This window comes from Pogona vitticeps, chromosome 3 (genome assembly GCF_051106095.1).
Source record: "Pogona vitticeps strain Pit_001003342236 chromosome 3, PviZW2.1, whole genome shotgun sequence".
NCBI classification, from domain to species: Eukaryota; Metazoa; Chordata; class Lepidosauria; order Squamata; family Agamidae; genus Pogona; species Pogona vitticeps.
Genome location: NC_135785.1, coordinates 25,008,710 through 25,028,131, shown reverse-complemented (window position 1 = coordinate 25,028,131; position 19,422 = coordinate 25,008,710). Strand labels below are relative to the sequence as shown.

Here is a 19,422-nt window from a genome sequence, read left to right as displayed (position 1 = left end):
AGATCTACCTGAATCACCTGACACAGCCAGCAGGGACAGCTGAGGGGCCTGATGCTGAGGGAGGCCCGGAAGGGAAAACAAGAAACTGGGCCTTCTCTGCGGTGGCCCCTTGGCTGTGGAACACTCTCCCCACTGAAATTCGGCTGCCACCCTTGCTGGGTGTTTTCAAAAACCAGTTGAAAACTTGGTTGTTTAAACAGGCCTTCCCTCCAGTCAATTAAGTGTTTTCTTTTTCTTCCTTGTTTGAGTCTTGCCATCTTGGAAACGTATTGTTTAAAAATTTAAAATTAATTGTTTTTATATATTTTATCTTGTTGTGTTTTAACCTATGCAAGCCGCCCCGAGTAGACCTTGTCTAGAGGGGCGGGGTAAAAATCAAATAAGTAAGTAAGTAAGTAAGTAAGTAAGTAAGTAAGTAAGTAAGTAAGTAAATAAATAAATAAATAAATAAATAAATAAATAAATAAATAAATAAATAAATAAATGTTTATTAGACATGTACAACTAGAGATTCCTGGTTGTTGACTTGAATATCATTAGATATTCAGAGCCATCTTTGCCAATAACTATGATATGAGAAGGTAGAATGAAAACAATTTGATTAGAAGAGGGCCTTGGCCACGCTCTGATATCATTTAGCTTTTAGGATACCTTTAACACATTCCATTAATTCCAGTGGGTCTTGGGCTTACTGTTTCACCCCAGATTATGGTCTTAGTTAATTGCTAGGTCAGGCCATACACTTTTTTTCCCCAAGAGATGCTCTACTCAGCAACTATTCTCCATTTCCATGGACGCCTAGTAGCTGGCAACAAACTAGTGTACTTTTATATTAGCACTACTGGCAGCCAACCACAAGATTATTAAAAAGTATTACTTATGCTTAATAGTTTCCATACCTCATCAATGTGTCCTACAGCTCCATAGATCTTTGCCAATTGTCCAGTCAGACTTGGGAAATTCTCCCCAATCTCTTTCAGTGTAGGAAGCAAATTGGCCAGTAGCTTTGGTTCACAGTCTGATATTTCTATCAGTATATCTAAAATGATGTCATCATGATGGGGATCTCTTAGGTGACCAATAAGAGATGGAATGCATTCTTTGAGCACCTACAAAACAGAGAGGAAGTAAAGAGACTTATCCATTTATGCATAAATGTTCTATGTTTATACAGAAGTCTCAAGTGACCTAATGCAAGTTCAGTTATACAAGGCACATGAGCCTGATGTTATACATTCAAAGATTCAGCCTTTCATAATTAAGGAAATTCTTCAGTGTGTTAAAAAGAAACCTACAAAATTCTCAGGTTTCTCCCCTTAGACTAGGATGAAGTTTTGTTGATTTAAAGAGAAATTTGATCTAAGGCCCCTGGTGACACAGTAAATGAAAGAACAACAGAAATTCTCCTGTCACCTAGGAATCTGCAAAATCCCAGATCGAATGCCTGGAGCAAAAAATGAAATTAAGCAGCTAATCTCTCAGATAGTTTAAGTCAGCAACCGTGTATATGAGGCAAACAAAACATGCAGACTTTCAGAGGACAGGAATCAGATCCTTGGACATGGATTTTTACGTAGTTCTGAAAAATTATAGCTTACTAAACATTACATTTCCATCACTGTGCAATAATATATAGGAACACTGTGTGAAAACAGTTCAATCAGCCTTTTATACCGTAATTTAAATACATAATTTGAATTTTTATGCAAGACATACATGTCACGAGAAGCACATGGTGAATTCTGTTTGTGATTAAGAGAAACCAGTGGTTTGAAGAATAAACCACAGAAATATACATAAACAGTTAGCAATATGCATTAGGCTCATTTATATAATGCCTCCAGATGCAGAAACCTATATGCAATGTTCAAAATGGAAAAAAAGAGGGAAGTAGGATGATTTCATAGCAAGAAGGAAAGGAAGTAGAACAGCTAGGCTTGACTCAATCTTGTCCACCTAAAAGGAAGTAATTTTTCATCCCAACTTCAGAAAATGCTTAGCTGAGGAACTCCTCAAATGTGGAACTACTATAGTTTGGCACCCTGACCCCCTGTTATTGGGATGAGAGAATAATTAAATCCAATTCTAAAAAAAACCTCTGGTTTATGATATTTTGCTTCTGTATCTATGATTCAAAATGCCAGGAAATTGTGTCTGTGTTGACAGCAGGAAAAAAGGCTGCAGACCTCAACATAGCAAAGGGCAGCCTGAATGTTGACAACACAAGCGACAGCAGTCAATATAGTCTACAAGGCACCATCTTGTGCTCACTACCATACACACTTGTTAGAGAACATCCCTACAACTGCTTTGTGTTTGGTTGAGAAGTGGTTAACTGGTGAAAAAAGGAATCAGCTTCCAGAATCTGGGATTTTCCCTTGTTTGGTGTCACTTTGAGAGTAGTAGAACTCCTGTGAGTCAGCCTATTGGGTCTTGACTCACAGTGTCAAAAGTTCAGATTTCCTCAGACTTGGAGCTGATTTCACGATTGAATATTTGTGTCAGGAGCATGGTTCCAGAAATCTCGAGAAAATGTTTGCTGAGAGCACTCAAGGCTGGGACAAACACAACTGCTCTGTGTTTTTGTGATGGAGAAATATTTTATATATGTTTTACAAAGTTGTATGCTCATTCCCTGGAAATACATGACAAAACATCCCCCTTCCTGGAGGATTATCACTTCATTACGGTCTTTAAAGCAAGTGTGTGTGGTTTTTTTTTTACTCTTTCAAGAAAACCTGTCTTTTGACTGTTTTTGTGAACTTTACCATATTTTTCTGTGTATAAGACAACCCAATGTGTAAGATGACCCCCACTTTTCTAACCCCAAATCAGAAAATTGATCGCTGCTTTCCCTCTCCACTTCCTAAGCCCCGTGAAAGCAGGATCAAAGGGCTGCAGAAGTGGAGGGGAAAAGCAGTGAGGAAAGGGTTGCAGTATTGTAGCCCTTTCATCCTGCAGCCCTTTCATAGCTGCTTTGAAGTGGCAGGAAAAGCAGCGATGAAAGGGCTGCAGGATCAAAGGGCTGCAATCCTGTAGTGCTTTGATCCCTTTCCCCCGTTACTTCCATGTATAAGACAACCCTCAATTTTTAGTCTAAAGATTTTAGATAAAAGTGTCATCTTATACACAGAAGAATGTGGTACTTACCTTAAATTCACCATACATCTCTGTTTTCAGGCCACAAAACTGCAACAATGTATACTTTTCATCAAAGTTCTTGCTGGCAAGCATTTTCCATGTTGATTCAGTGTCTTGAGAAATCACTGTTTTTCCCTATTGAAAGGCCTTTTTGAGGACCAGTATTTGAGCCCCTACAGACTGGCTTCTTTCCAAATAAAAAAAGTGGACGGTGTCAACCATTCTGTTTCAAGATAAGTAAGATTGGTCTTTTCAATTTGTAGGAGCTATTTTAAATCTGCAGACATGTAGAGTTGCTTGTTTCTGTACTAGGAGACGGGTTTTAAATCATTTCACTTTTTAAAAAATCATAACTCACAAACCCTTTGCCCAAACCTCCCCATTTGTGGCACAGAGTGAGATCAGACTGCCTGCTACATCTGTGCCAAATTTGGTGCTGATCTGAAGTCTAGTTTCAAATGTGTTTTTGTTGTTGTTTGGGATGTTCTCATTTTTAGAATTGCCGTGTAGAATGTTGATTTGCTCTACTGCAGAATAACATAGCTGTTTTACTGTGCAGCTATAATCATCTGCCTCCAATATCTTAGGGCACATTCAAAATCACAAGTTACAATGCACTGAACAATTCCACATCAAGTTTTTCTTAAAAGTATTCTTGCTTTTCTCCTACTCTCTGAACTTCCATGTGTATTTCTGCCTCGTGTTTCGCCTTTATTTACGCAGCTATTAAACCCATCTCTGCATCTTGCAAATTTTGTTTTAAGGACAGAAAAAATGTTAGCCATCTTCTGAGTGAGCTGTTTTGAATAGTTGCATTGGTTGCATGATGGGGTTATAGGTTCTAAGCCCTCTCCTGGTAGTAAATGACTTTTGAGGCAACATGTTTTGCTGATCTCTTGCTGAGTCTGTATAAATAGTCCATTCTATGGTTCCTCCAATTTATAAGAACAACAGCTGCTGACTTTTGATTCTTTTAGTGGGATTCCTGGGAATAATAAAACTGTCTTTTCATGGGTAGAAGCTGGAGCCAAGAGCTTAAGCTGCAGTTGCTCATAAATGTTGCCAGTGCTACCTTTTGATCAAACATTTTGAGCTAGTTCAGATGAGGTTTGCATTTTATGTTATTTCATTTCATTCACACAACAACCTCTTGAGGGAGGCTATGCTAAAGGATAGTAAATTGTTTCAGTCCCAATGAGTTTCATGGATGGCCAGAGATTTATATTCAAATTCTTTCTGCAGGTCTATGTCAGGGGGTTCTGTTTTTTATTTTATTTTTTGCTCTATCACACCACTCCCTGACATTTCTTGTTACTTGACATTTAAGAAATACCTTTAAAATGTCAGATCCCATTTTTTAGAGAACAATTCCAAAGAGCCCCGATAGTAAACCAAATTGACATTAACAAGACAATGGGAATTATGTTGAAAAGGTGTCAAATGACTGAGGCTCCGAAGAAAAGTTATAGTGGGCCTCATCAGGCTGGAAAGTTTCATTTATAGAAAGAATTATATTTCCTCTGCAACTTTATATTTTGAGAAAGTTCCCTTGACAGTAGTGAGAGATGGATATTAAATTCCAGGTTTTGTTTTTTTGCAAAAAATTCAGAGTGTTGTGTATTTAATAAATTACCTATTCTTGTACTTTGTTACACTACTCTATTTCTCAAGAATATCCTACTTGAGTAGCTGAGTAGACTATATACAGAACATGGAATATTTCTATAGAGTAAAATATTGATTTATTTTGGTTCCTCATATTCTATCAATTATATATCTGAACTTGACTTTAAAAAGGACTCAAAGTGTGAAAACATTTTAACCTTTAGACGTGGCAGTAAGGGCAACTCTGAGGAAAGTGACCATGTTCTACTAGAGTTTTCGATTTCTAAAGAAACCAAATCAGATTGTAGTTGCAGGTGTGTACAGGATTTTAGGAAAGCCAATTTTAATAAACTCAGAACAATGCTAACTAACGTCCAATGGCAGGAGATCCTGACAAGGAAATGAGTCCAATATGAGAGGGCATCTCTTGAAAAGAAAATTCTAAAGAAACAACTACAAACAATTTCAACAAGCAAACAGTGTGGGAAGACAGCAAAAAAGACCAATGTGGCTTCACCAAAAGCTCAGAGAGGACCTGAGAATTTTTTTAAAAGGACACATATGGAAAGTGGAAGTGGATATATACGTCAGGTCACAACGAAAGAGTATAGACAAGCAGCAAAGAATTGCAGGGAGCGCAGTAGAAATTCAAAAGCTTAGAATAAGATGGAGTTAGCAAGGAGTACGACAAGGCTGTATATTGTCCCCCTGCTTATTCAATTTATATGCAGAATACATCATGCGAAAGGCCGGACTGGAGGAATCCCAAGCCAGAATTAAGATTGCCGGAAGAAATATCAACAACCTCCGATATGCAGATGATACCACTCTGATGGCAGAAAGTGAGGAGGAATTAAAGAACCTCTTAATGAGGGTGAAAAAGGACAGTGCAAAAAGTGGCCAAAAGCTCAACATCAAAAAAACTAAGATCATGGCCACTGGTCCCATCACCTCCTGGCAAATAGAAGGGGAAGATATGGAGGCAATGACAGATTTTACTTTCTTAGGCTCCCTGATCACTACAGATGGTGACAGCAGCCACAAAATTAAAAGACTCCTGCTTCTTGGGAAGAAAGCAATGACAAACCTAGACAGCATCTTAAAAAGCAGAGACATCACCTTGCCGACAAAGGTCTGCATAGTCAAAGCTATGGTTTTTCCAGTAGTGGTGTATGGAAGTGAGAGCTGGACCATAAAGAAGGCTGACTGCCAAGGAATTGATGATTTTGACTTGTGGTGTTGGAGGAGACTCTTGAGAGTCCCCTCGACTGCAAGGAGAACAAACCTATCCATTCTGAAGGAAATCAACCCTGAGTGCTCACTGGAAGGACAGATCCTGAAGCTGAGGCTCCAATACTTTGGCCATCTCATGAGAAGAGAAGACTCCCTGGAAAAGCCCCTGATGTTGGGAAAATGTGAAGGCAAGAGGAGAAGGGGACGTCAGAGGATGAGATGGTTGGACAGTGTCATCAAAGCTGCCAACATGAATTTGACCAAACACTGGGAGACAGTGGAAGACAGGAGGGCCTGGCATGCTCTGGTCCATGGGGTCACGAAGAGTCGTACACGACTTAATGACTAAACAACAAGCAAGGAATGCTAAAAGCAATAAAACAACAATCTTCAGGTATGTATGCAGCAAAAGAAAGAGAAAAGAAATAGTGGCACATCTACCCAGTGGGGATGGAAAAATGATAAAACATGACAAAGAAAAGGCAGAATTGCTCAGTTCTCAGTTTACCTCAGTCTTTCCCCAAAAGATAGTCTATGATCCTCCAGGCAAATGTGAAGTACAAGTGGAAAGGTGGGGGTTGCAACATGAAATTGATAAACAAATAATCAAGGAGTACCTTATTACTTTGAATAAGTTAAAAACTCCAGGGCAAGATGAGCTGCATCCAAGAGTATTGAAGGAACTGGCAGAAGAACATTCAGAACCACTGTCTATTATTTTCTTGAAATCATGGAGGATGGGTGAAGTGCCAGATGATTGGAGGAGGACTAACATTGTCCCTGCCTTAAAAAAGAACAAAAAAGGAGGAACCTGGGAACTATAGACTAGTCAATCTAAAAAAAGAGAGTCCAGTTCACATTATAAAGTGGTTACTCTTCAAGCACCTTGAAAACAATATAGTAATAACTAGAAGCTAATATGGATTTGTCATGAACAGATCCTGTCAGATTAATCTTATTTCCATTTTTTATTGTGTAACCTTCCAGGTAGTCAGTGAGAATGCTGTAGATGATTTCAGCAAATCTTTTGACAAAAGGAAACCATGATATTCTTGACAAAAGGAAACCAGGATATTCTGATAAAAAAGCTAACTAGGTGTGGATTGGACAGAACAACTGTCAGGTGGATAACACAGCTGGTTACAGATTTGTATTCAGAGAGTGATTATCAATGGCTTCTTTTCAAATTGGGACTGGGATGAGGTAACAGGCTGGGTACTACAAGGCTCACTCCTGGGCCAGATGCTCTTCAACCTATTTATTAATGACTTGGTCAAGGGGATTCAGGGAATGCTGATCAAGTTTGTGGATGCAATAAAATTTGGTGGAATAGCTAATATCCTAGAAGACAGAAACAAAATTCAAAAAGAAGACTGAAGGGACATATAATGGCATTTTTCAAATACTTGAAAGATTGTCAAGTAGGACCTGTTCTCAATCGTCCCATAGTGTAGAACAGTGGTTCTTAACCTTTGTTACTTGAATGTTTTTGAACTGCAACTCCCAGAAACCCCAGCCAGCACAGTTGGTGGTGAAGGCTTCTGGGAGTTGCAGTCCAAAACTCCTGAGTAACCCAAGGTTAAGAACCACTGGTGTAGAACATGTAATAATGAGCTCAAGTTACAGGAAGCCAGATTTCAGTGGAATATCAGGAAAACAAATCCTAAGTGTTAGAGCAGTACAACAATGGAATCAATTATCTCAGGTTGTGGTGACCACTCCAATGCTGGAGGTATTCAAGAAAAAAAATAGACAACCATCTGTTAGATGTACTTTGATTTGTATTCCTGCATTGAGCAGGGATTCGATGGCCTTATAGCCCCCTTTCAACTCCACAATCCTATGATTCAATGTTTCTATGAAATGGAACATTCAGTGAGCTGAAAATACTTGAAATTAATAAATGTTACCTCTGGCTGTTTTTTCTTTGCAATTATTAGCAAAAGCTGTAAAAGATGGTGCTGTTCAGGCTGCTCTAGGTGAGACATCAATGCTACAAGTTCTTTCAGATGGCTGTTAATTGGATGTGACTGCTTTTCATATAACGAAGGCAATACACGTAGCAACACGAAATTCCCTGTTTTTAAAAAAATGAAAATGAAACAAAGTAATGTTTACAAATGTTCTGCCGCTTCCCCTCTGAAAATATCTCTCAAGCTAAATAGATAAAGCAATACATTATCAAGATTGTACTACCCATGCTTTCTGGGAATAATATCTGTGGGAAGCAACATTTATGTTAAAACATATGGGTGCAACAAAAGGGAAATACATATTGCAACAGGAAATCAAAACATTATTTAATGCAGAATGTGACTAAATGAGATAACATGGCATGTTTCAAAAGTGGCTTGAATGTTCCAAAATCTGGGTATTTAATTGAATACTAAACCACACTGCAAGAAGATGAATTAAATAAGCACAAAAAGGAAGGAAATCCATTGCATTTTAATTGCCCCCCGCCTCTGCATTTTTAGTAGATTTCAGAAATGTGTATTAGAAATCTGGAATCAATATTCAGTTTTAAAATATATATATATTCAACATCAAGGTAAACTGAAATATAACCAGCTAAGATTCCATTTTCAGAGATGGGGGGACATGGAAAATGAAAGAGAACAAGGAAGACAAAATATCCCCACACAGTTCTGCGAGTGTGTTTGAAGACGTGCGTGCACAGTTTAATTCAAAGCCAGGCTTCACAGAGAAATCTATAACATGAAACATTGTACAAGCCGGTCCTGAAATGATTGAAGTTTCATGCTGACAACATATGGAAAACATCTGCCTATCACTATATTACATGGTTTCACTCTCTAAATCTTCTAAACATCCTGAAAACCTCTATGGATTCACTTTCCAGCTTAAAAAAAAAGTACAACGCTGGCCTCCTTTATTTTCTTTCATTTTAATTTGTTCAGTCTCTTAACAAGGAAGACAACCAGATCACTTATCAGCTGTAAGACAGCAAAATTTCAGACTCTTTGACATTTTAGAACATTCCCCATCGGAACATTCAGCATTTGAAATGACACAAACATGGCTCAAACAGCTAAATTATACTTGAAGTAAGTTTACAACACAGCACAAAATCAGAATTATGTTTCATGAAGTGCCCAACTTTCAATCTAGACTGCTGCTAGTTTCACACACAATTGCTTCAAGGTGCCTTTTTCCATGCCCTGCTTTAGACATAGATTTTTCTGATTTATCACGTCCTGATAGCATGTTTTCTCTGCCAGTTTTTTGTCCCAGTTGATGTCCTGGAACATATTGAGAACAGCAGTCTGTGTTATTCCTGGATGGCATCCTTTTCTACTTAACTATCCATGTTTGGCACCCACATCTCATTAAAGAGATATTAACATTACCGCATGATTTCCCCATGACATCTTGATATAAACATCCGGCAGGCCTCCCCCACCCAGCCAATTTCTGATTCCCCTCTTTTTTCTTTCCTTGTGTTTGATCTAATTGTTGAATGCATTTTTATATAACTTGTCTTAGTTATTGTTTTATCCCTGTTGTAAGCCGCCTAGAGTGGTCTATTGACCAGATAGGCGGGGTATAAATAAAATAAATAAATAATAAAATAAATAAATAAATACAAAGAAATATTGCTTGTTTTGAAGTTCCTGCTTGCACTTCCAACCTATAATGCCTACAATTCAATACTAAAAGGCCTCTTTGGCAACTGAAAGTACCCCAAGAATAAACACAGTTTCCAGTGGTGTCTTAATATGCCATGGTTACCTGTCTTATCTTTCTCTTCTCCTACTCCTTCTTCGTTTGGCATAACAGAGAAGCTCTGGTGCAGATTACGTACATTTACAAATGTTGTCAACATCTTTTTCAGGTATAGAAAAAGCAACAGATACAGAGTACAGATGCTGATAGTGCGAAATGGTAATCTTATTATGAACATGGTCGTGTCTCTTCACAACAAGATATTATTATTATTATTATTATTATTATTATTATTATTATTATTATTATTATTATTATTATTATTATTATTATTATTATTATTGATTTATATAGTGCCCATCTGGCAGCCAGGGCCACTTTGGACGGTTTACAGCAGATAAACAAACATAGTTATCATAGTGATACATAGACATGCAGTACTGCATATCCACCAGACCACTTGAATTTAATGTCCCATTTGGGAGGACATCTAAATGGAACCTCTATATTAAAAAGTTAATATACAGTACTGCCATTATTCAATCCCATGAGACTTTCATAAAAGTACAACTTGATCCATAGCTACATATTCTTATCTAAGACTATCACGCAATGGAATGTCATGGCATTATCAAACTATTTAGTCTAGGAATGCTTGAGTCAGTAGCAAACTGGGAAATATTGCCCCATAGGCCAGACGGCTATCAAGTCTTCTCTCTCATGATGGCGAGTCAGCCACCACAACTGACATTCACCTGGACCAGACAGAGGAAGCTCCTGATGAAGTCAGATAGTGCTCAGAATCAGACAGTAGAACGAAACACTAGTATATTTTCGCAAAGGCTTTCACGGCCGGGATCTAATGGTTGTTGTGAGTTTTTCAGGCTCTTTGGCCGTGTTCTGAAGGTTGTTCTTCCTAACTTTTCGCCAGTCTCTGTGGCCGGCATCTGCAGAGGACTGTCCTCTGCTGGCCACAGAGACTGGTGAAACATTAGGAAGAACAACCTTCAGAACACGGCCAAAGAGCCCGAAAAACCCACAACAACCACTAGTATATTTTATTCTTTTGATAGGGGAAGGCTATACTTTAAACCTCCCAGGACTCTTTGAACTAGTCTAGTCCTATATAGGAAAATAAAGTATTTTTAAGTCTTCTGCATAATATAGTGGAGTATCCTGGGACCAGAGGCCTGACATTATTGTTCTCTACCCATATTTGTTAAGCCTCCATAGTGATTTAGGAATAATGATATATTTCATACCAACAGGAAAAGAGTGAGCATCAACCTGGGATTTTCTATTTTACTTTTTGTGCAGCATACAAACAGATGTTCATTCTTGAAACCAAAGGTGCCTTCTCCTAAAAAGCAGAGGAAACAGTTGGCTCGTTGTGGCTTAAAAGGTGTGAGGTAAAAATTGGCTAATGGGTCATTCCAGGGGGAGAATGTTTGGCTATTGAATTATGAGCAGAAATCAGCAGCATTTCCTTTCTGCCTTGTTCACCTTTTGGATACTTTCTATTTATGGCACTACATAAAGTACACTTTCATATGAACAAATTCTGCTTTCTTGTCGACCTAACGCACTTCCACCCATATGATGCAGTTTTACTATAAAAATGAGGGTCAGCATTTTTATAGATTTGTGCAATGTGGTCACTTTTGCAATATTCTTGAATTATGGTAACATGGAACTAAAACTGGAAAGAAATATGCTGGCTGCAATTCTGTTGCTAAGCATAGTACGTTACACCAGAGTAGGCTCCCTAAATCACTGCGTGGGGTTTTTTTTTTTTTTTTGGTAAAGCAACACCTCTAGATGTTCCATTGATTTAAATGTGTCTGCTCTAATTTATTTTATTTATATATTTTATTTAATATAATTTATAAGCAACCTTTCTCCCCGGAAGAGGACTCCATGTGACTCACAGGGTTAAAACGAGTAAAATTAAAACATAATAAATAACATGAAAAAAACAAACTGACTATTAAAATAATCAAATATGTCAAGTGATTAAAAGCATTAATTTTAAAACAAACTTTTAAAAAGTTAAAACCAGCATCCAGGGACTTACTTCAGGGTAGTAAGTTGCAACTAAAGTAGGCTTGTTGACTGAATCAATGAAACGTACAGAAGGGACTCACTGAATCCCCACTGAGTCTATTGTAGTGCAAATTACCACGCTAAACAATGAGATTTCAGGCATCATATATACATATGGCTAAACATGTACAGAGGACTGCCTTTTTGGATTTAAGTTGTTTATCCATTATCCGCTCAAAGTGGCTCCATTAGGTTAAAGTGTAACAGGGCTCCAGTGCCAGTCCAATACTCACAACTGGTGAATGCCATAAGCCAGGGGTCTCAAGCTCAATTTACCTGGGGGCCGCTGGAGGCAGAGGCTGGGTGAGGCTGGGCCGCATCAGATTTTCTGCCAAGCGGAGCAAGAGCCCGAGGAAGCTGCCCAGGAGTTTCCTTAGCCCAGCTGGGCTCTGAGAAGGAGAAGGGGCGTGCGAGCCCTCGTCGCCGGCCACGATCGCCTCCAGCTCCTTCTTCACTACCACCACCACCAGCAGGATGAAGAAGCAGAGAAGAGAGGGAGCGCCGGCGACCGCCTAGCCGGGGGGGGAGGGCACGACATAAAATTTAAAAAGAATCCCTCACAGAATCGCCTTGCCAAAGGAGAAAAGCCCCCATCGGTACCTGCAAAATTAAACAGAATGGGGTGGCCCCCCACAGGTGCACACACGCACGCACAACCCCCCCCCACGGAGGTCCGGCATCCTTCCTCTGAGCCCCCCTCAAAAAAGGCGCACTAAGCAGCAGCAGCTACCCCCACCATGACAGAGGAGCAAACTTTGTGAGGTGAGCCGAGGCAGCTGAAGCAGAATGAAGAGGAGGAGGAGGAAGCACCACTGGGTGCTGAAGCAGCCACTGGCCGGGCTGGTGCTGGGGGGCACTGTTGGAGGCATTCTTCGAGGGCAGGCTGGGAGCGAGCTCTGCTCTAAGGGCATCACTCTAAGGGCTGGCAGCGCACGTCACTCACCGTCTCTCCCCCAAGACAGCGCCTCTTGCACCCTCCATCCGGAACTTCAGCCTGCCAGCCAGCAGTCAGGTGGGCTGGCTGGCAGGCTGCAGTTTCAGATGGAGGGTGCAAGAGGCGCTGTCTTGGGAGAGAGGTGACGAGCGAGGTGAGGCTTTTTTTGACTCTTGACAGCAGAGGACATGTGGGTGCTTCAAGGGGGGCAGGCAAGGTGGGGGCCGCAAACTATCATCCGGCGGGTCGCAAATGAGCCCAGCCTACTTCATAGGGCTGTTGTGAGGCTAAAGTGAGGGAGAAGAGAGTCTGGAAGAAAGGTGATAAATATAACAAACAAACAAGAAGAAAAGATGGGAAATCTGTCTCTGAAAAAATCCTCCTTTTCAAAATCAGCAAAAAAAATTCTACATAAGAGCAGTATTTTGGCCCAGCGCTACCATGGGTCAGGCTGATCAAATCATAAGCACTCACAGTTGGGTGAAAGCTAGACAAAACAGGCGTCATGCAGCCACTACCAATAAACAGCTGCACCATATCTCTCTCTCTCCTTTTTCCAGCTATATTTAGTAACCATGTAATATGACATTGCGAAGCTACACATTTCCTTCTATTTTATAAGCTGCAGAAATAGAAGAATTTGCAGAATACTAACATGGTATCATGTTCCTCATTACACATAATTAGGAGGAGGAAGGAGACTTTGGGGTCTCACTAAGCCTCAGTTCTATGGCCACCAAATGAGTCTTTGCATTGAAGGTCTCCATAGTTTAGAAATTAGGGCTCTGTTTGGAATGACTTGATTTGTGTGCGAGAAAAGATCTATTAAAATACACAGCACAATTATATGTAGGAATCATATTAATACCTAAATGGCTGACTACACCGTTGTTTAGCCTGCAGTTTGCTCTGCTGCAGGGAGAGGCTGTTTCACTTCTAAAGATGATGATCAGATGATGATTTGTTTTCAGCAATCACATGCGCTGGAAAGGGAGCAAAATGTAGCAAAAAGATAAGGCCTACTAAGCCTAGGGTTGGCAGATACATGGGTACCAAAAGGAGTACAGTGGTGCCCCGCCTAGCGATGTTAATCCATTCCGGATTAATCGTCACTATGAGGAAACATTGCTAAACTGATCGAAAAAACCCATAGGAACGCATTAAACTTGGTTTAATGCGTTCCTATGCGGCCCAAACTCACCGTTGAGCGAAGTTCCTCCATAGCGCCGCCATTTTCGCGCCCTCAGTAAGTGAGGGCAGGGTGTGAAAACACTTGCAGCAGCCATTTTGGGTGTCCGGCGGCCATTTTGGAACCACCAATCAGCTGTTCTAGGAATATCGCAAAGCGAAGATCGGTAAGTGAAATGCTTACCGATCATCGCCATGCGATTTTCTCCCTATCTAACCATCGCAATGCGGTCGCGTTAGTGATCTAAAAAAAATAGATTGCTATGCGAATTCGTTGTTAAACAGTGTGCTCGTTATGCGAGGCACCACTGTATACAGAAAGACAAAAAAGAGCACAGAGGAGGACGTACTGAATGTTTCATTTGAATCATTCTGTATTAAACCCGCAATCAATGAAATTTTATTAAAATAGCTGCCAATAAATGTCTCCTAGTGAATTGACCAAGAAACAGTCGTGTTAAAAAATAAAAATAAATTCAATCAAGGCTTTTTTAAAAATACCAAAAAACATTATTAAAACAGCCAATTGTATAATTATTACCTTATAATCTTTATTAATTTCACTACATATTTCTCAGAGGAGTCAACTTTTCACAGAAGATCTTCATTAGCAATCACATATGCATAAAACTGTTCACAGGTAATATTCTTCAAATTGTACTCCCGATTGGGAGCAAAGCAAATAAACCCGAACCCACCCCCATCCGGCTGCGGGATCCTCCGGCCACTCGCACTCTGCACAGGCTCAGAGGCAACCTTGCTAATGTGGACGCCCAAACAAGGCTCTGGCACAGGCAGGAGGAAAACAGTGCCAGGCAAAGCTGAACGAGTCAGCCTCCCCTCCCCCGTGGGTCATAAGTTCAAGGCTGGGGAGTGTGGGAGTTGGAGTCTCTGAAAGAGACTTTGAACACACACAGTCTGGATGCTCGCTGTGACAAACCCAGACCTACTGGGACCTGTCACACAGTTACACTAAGCTGCCACCAACCATTCCCTATAATAAGTCACACAGACCAGGGATGGATTTTCAAACAATAAAAGAATAAGGTTTATTTTAAATACAAACAGGGTAAATAAAACAATCAGGTGAATAAAATAAAGTAACGTGGCTTATTCTCACACACACAAGCATACAGTTTGGTTCACCTAGAACCTTTAACTTAAAGCACAGACCCTGAACCCATCAGTTCTGGCTAACCAACAGACCCCTGAACCTTTCAGGTTGGTACTCTGACACACAGTAGTACCCTGTCAGACACACAGACTCCCACAACAGCTTCTTCTTCCCCAGCTGCTGCTTCGTCCCAACCCAGTGTCTCACAGTTTGTCTCAGCATCTCCTCTTCACCACACAGGCATCACATATTTATACAGTACAGCCCCTCCTCCTGATGTCCCGCCTTCCACTCCCCATAGGATGGAACTTTCCCTCCAAACCCATGACAGACAGGTAACATCAGTGCTGTTATGTAACACCTCCCCTCTTTAAAAGTTGTTTTGTAGGGGGAAAGCTAAAAGTGCTTTTCACCAAAAAACAACCTGTATAAAATACACAAAAACATTTATACATACCATATAATACTTACATATACTTACACTCCAAGTTAAACATAGCAAATAGGCATTTCAAACATTTACCATATGCATTACATCAATTTTACCTTTATTAATACAAACCAATTTAAAACCAGGTACATTTTAACTTTTTGTCTTCATTATATACATATAGTCCGTGTTCTTTCGCCGTCTTCAGTCTTCAGGTCTTCTTGATAAGGCGTCAGCAACACAGTTCACTGACCCTCTGACCACCTTCACTTCAAAGTCATAGTCCTGTAAGTTCAAAGCCCACCTCATAAGTTTGCTATTGTGGGTTTTCATTGTCTTTAACCATTGCAATGGTGAATGGTCAGTACACAGAACAAAATGTCTTCCCCAGATGTAAGGCTTGGCCTTCTGGATCGCGTAGACTATGGCCAAACACTCCTTCTCCACGGTTGCCAAATGTCTCTCACCTTTTTGAAGTTTCCTACTCAGGTAGGACACTGGATGCTGGTCACCATTCTCATCCTCTTGGCACAGAACTGCTCCTACCCCGCTGTTAGACGCGTCGGTGTAGATGATAAACTCCCGGTCGAAGTCTGGAGCACGCAGGACAGGATAGTTGATTAACGCCTCCTTCAACCTCTGGAACGCCGCCTCGCAGTCGCTGGTCCACGGGATGCGGTCATCAGCCGTCTTCCTCGTCAGATCGGTCAGCGGAGCCGCAATCTCGCTAAACCTCGGGATGAACTTTCTGTAGTAGCCCACCAACCCAAGAAATGATTTGACTTTTCTCTTGGTGGTGGGTCTAGGCCAATCTCGAACAGCTTCTATTTTGGCCTCCAGGGGTTTTATCATTCCTCCCCCTACCATGTGACCTAAGTATTTTATTTCTGGGCTACCCAGCTGACACTTGCTGGCCTTTACTGTTAGCCCTGCTGCACTTAACCTCTGCAGCACTAACTCCAGGTGTATCAGGTGATCTTCCCAGGTATTACTGAAGATCCCTATGTCATCAATGTAGGCCACTGTAAAGTCACTGAGCCCTGCCAAGGTCTGGTCCATCAGCCTTTGGAATGTGGCTGGTGCATTTCTGAGACCAAAGCTCAGGACTCGAAACTCACAGAGACCAAAAGGGCTGCAAAAGGCAGTCTTTTCTTGATCCCTGGGATCAATTCTTAATTGCCAATATCCCTTTACCAGGTCCAATGATGAGATGAACCGACAACCCCCTATGGTTTCAATCAGGTTGTCTAGCCTGGGCATTGGGTAGGCATCAGGAGTGGTTACACGGTTTAATTTCCTGTAATCGACACAAAACCTAATGCTCCCATCAGGCTTGTCCACAAGGACTATCGGAGAGGACCAAGGACTAGAAGAGGGGACGATTATGTTCTCCCTCAGCATTTCGTCCAGCTCCTTCCGCACCTTGTCCCTATAGGGTCCCGTTACTCGGTATGGGGATACTGCCTGCGGGGGTGCATCCCCTGTGTGGATCCGATGCATCACTCCCTTCACTATCCCCGGCTTGTTGGAAAACACCTGTTGATATTTACTAAGCAGCATTTTCAGTTCTTGCTGCTGGTCTTGGGTGAGTGCAGGACTGATCTTGACCTCCTCTGGGTTGTATTTTACTTCCCCTCTACCCTCCCAGAAGGGTAATTCAGCTTCCTCACTCTCAGCTGCTTTTATAGCAAATAGAACCCTCTGTTCCCCTCTGTAGTAGGGTTTTAGGGCATTCACATGAACCACCCTCCTTGCTTGGTTCTCCTCGTGCTCTATTAGGTAGTTCAGATCTGACATCTTGGAAATGACCCTATATGGTCCTGCCCATTTGAGCTGCAGCTTATTCTCTCTGCAGGGCCTAAGCCAAAGCACCTCCTCCCCTGGGTCAAAGTGCCTCTCTCTAGCTTTGCGGTCATACCATGTTTTCTGTTTGACCTTCTGCGCTTGCAGGTTTTCTGCTGCCAGCTCTAGATTTCTTTTTAGGTCATTCATCAAGGTGTCTATGTAAGTCACAACGTCTTGTGGGTCATCCTGGGTGATCTGCTCCCAATTTTGTTTGATCAAATCAAGGGGCCCTTTCACCCGTCTCCCAAATAGAAGTTCAAATGGACTAAACCCGGTACTGGCTTGTGGCACTGATCGATAAGCAAACAAAAGGGATTGCAGCTTCTGGTCCCAATTGTTTGGATTCTCTGCCAAGTAAGCCCTAATCATGCGCATTAGAGTCCCATTGAACTTCTCAGTTAACCCATTGCTTTCAGGATGATAAGCAGTGGTTTCCTTGTGCTTAATTCCACAGATCTGCCATAAGCGTTTCATGAGCTTTGATGTGAACGATGCGCCCAAATCTGTGATTATCTCTGAGGCAAATCCCATCCTGGACATATACCCCACCAAAGCATCGGCCACTGTGTTAGTTTCAATGTTAGTCAGGGGTATGGCTTCAGGATACCTTGTGGCATGGTCCACAATTGTTAGGATGAACCTGTTCCCCCTCTTTGTGGCCTTGGGCAAAGGTCCCACAATATCCACCCCTATGCATTTAAACGGAGTGTCAATCACAGGCAAAGGGCACAACTTTGCTTTGGTCCTATCGCGGTTATTCCCCTGCCTTTGACACACATCGCATTGTTTACAGAACTCCCTGATCTGCTTCCCTATGTCAGGCCAGTAGAAATGCTGTGTGATTCTCTGCTGTGTTTTGTTGACCCCTAAGTGTGCAGCAAACATGTCAGAGTGCCCCCTTTGTAAGATCATGGGGCGATACTTTTCAGGTACCACCAGCTGACTTCTGATCCCATCTCCCCCTTTTGAGATATTCCTCAGGGTTTCTCTATATAAAATCCCCTTTTTCTCCAGAAATCTCACTGGGGTCTCAGGTGTTAGCTGGGCGTCAGTCACCTGTTCAAAACACTTTTGGAGAGTGGCGTCTGCCTTTTGCTCCTGTCCAAATCTGCTGTCTGTGGTTAAGGTTTCCACCACAGCTTCTGAACTCCCCCCACCTGCTTCCGTCTCTGGCTCATCATTACCCCCCTGAACTGTCCCTGTGGTGGCTTGTGAGCGTGTAATCACTAGCACCCGTTTCACATGTTCAGCCAGGTCATTTCCCACGAGCACGGCTGCTGGCAGAGTCGATGAAATCGCTATCCGCCAATCTCCCCTCCAGCCTTGAAAGTTGACAGGTACCTCTGCTACTGGCAGAGAGATTATCTGCCCCTCAATCCCTGCCACCTTCATGCTCTCATTTGGGATTATAAACTCCCTAGGAATAATATCTGGATGGCACAGGGTTACCTGGGAACAAGTGTCCCGCAGCCCCCTATACTGACGGTCAAGTATTCCTACGTCCACCCCGGCTGTCTCAAACAACTGAGAATCTGTTTTTACCAGCAAGCAGCGCTTTACCTCCCCAAGAGGACCACTTTCCTCAGCCTGCTCAGCATAGGTAGCTGTTCCAGACTGAGTAGTCATGGCAACAGGCTCCCTCTGTGACAATGAGCTTTGCTCTTTCTGGACACAGAACACAGCTTTTGGCTTGGTCCCACTAGAATTCTGAGGCACCATTCCTTTTAGCTGCTTCAATTTCTCACATTCTGAGATCAGATGACCCTTTCCCTGACAGAAATAGCATTTTCTAGTGTATTTGGATTCTCTCTCCTCTGGTTTCGGTTTTCCCTCCAAATTCTGAGGGCTTGGTTTCATGCCTGAGGGCTTCCCTTCACCATGGGCCCCTCCCCCTTGCTGGCTTTTCCCTGGTCCCTGAGAGTACTTGCTGTAGGTTTCTTTGGGTTTACCTACAGATTTCCCCTCACCCAAGGGCTTTCTTATTTGGGAGATAAAATCCGCGATTTCTGCGGCTGCTGCCACAGATTTCGGTTTCCTTTCCCTCACCTGGAATTTCAATTCCCCCTGCAGGACTGAATAGAACTGTTCCAGGGCTATCAAGTCTTTAAGCTGCTCATAGGTCTCTATTCCCTCCTGCGATAG

At 41.7% G+C, this 19,422-nt stretch overlaps 1 protein-coding gene across 10 annotated transcripts in view; it reads right to left on the bottom strand.

Annotated features, from left to right (window-relative positions):
* Positions 1 to 19,422, bottom strand: part of VEPH1 (ventricular zone expressed PH domain containing 1) — a 165,799-nt gene that overhangs the window by 106,818 nt on the left and 39,559 nt on the right. For 9 of the 10 annotated variants that reach the window (XR_012085753.2, XM_078389058.1, XM_020791818.3 and 6 more), the window contains exons 5-6: positions 7,890 to 8,056; positions 900 to 1,109 (exon numbers count right to left, since the gene is read on the bottom strand). Coding sequence is in view for 9 of the 10 variants with exons in the window: in XM_078389058.1 (XP_078245184.1) it covers positions 900 to 1,109; positions 7,890 to 8,056 (377 nt within the window). In the remaining variant the exon portion in view is untranslated. Of the gene's footprint in view, positions 1 to 899; positions 1,110 to 6,289; positions 6,764 to 7,889; positions 8,057 to 19,422 lie in introns of those variants that run through there. The other variant, XM_078389062.1, reaches the window with a different exon arrangement.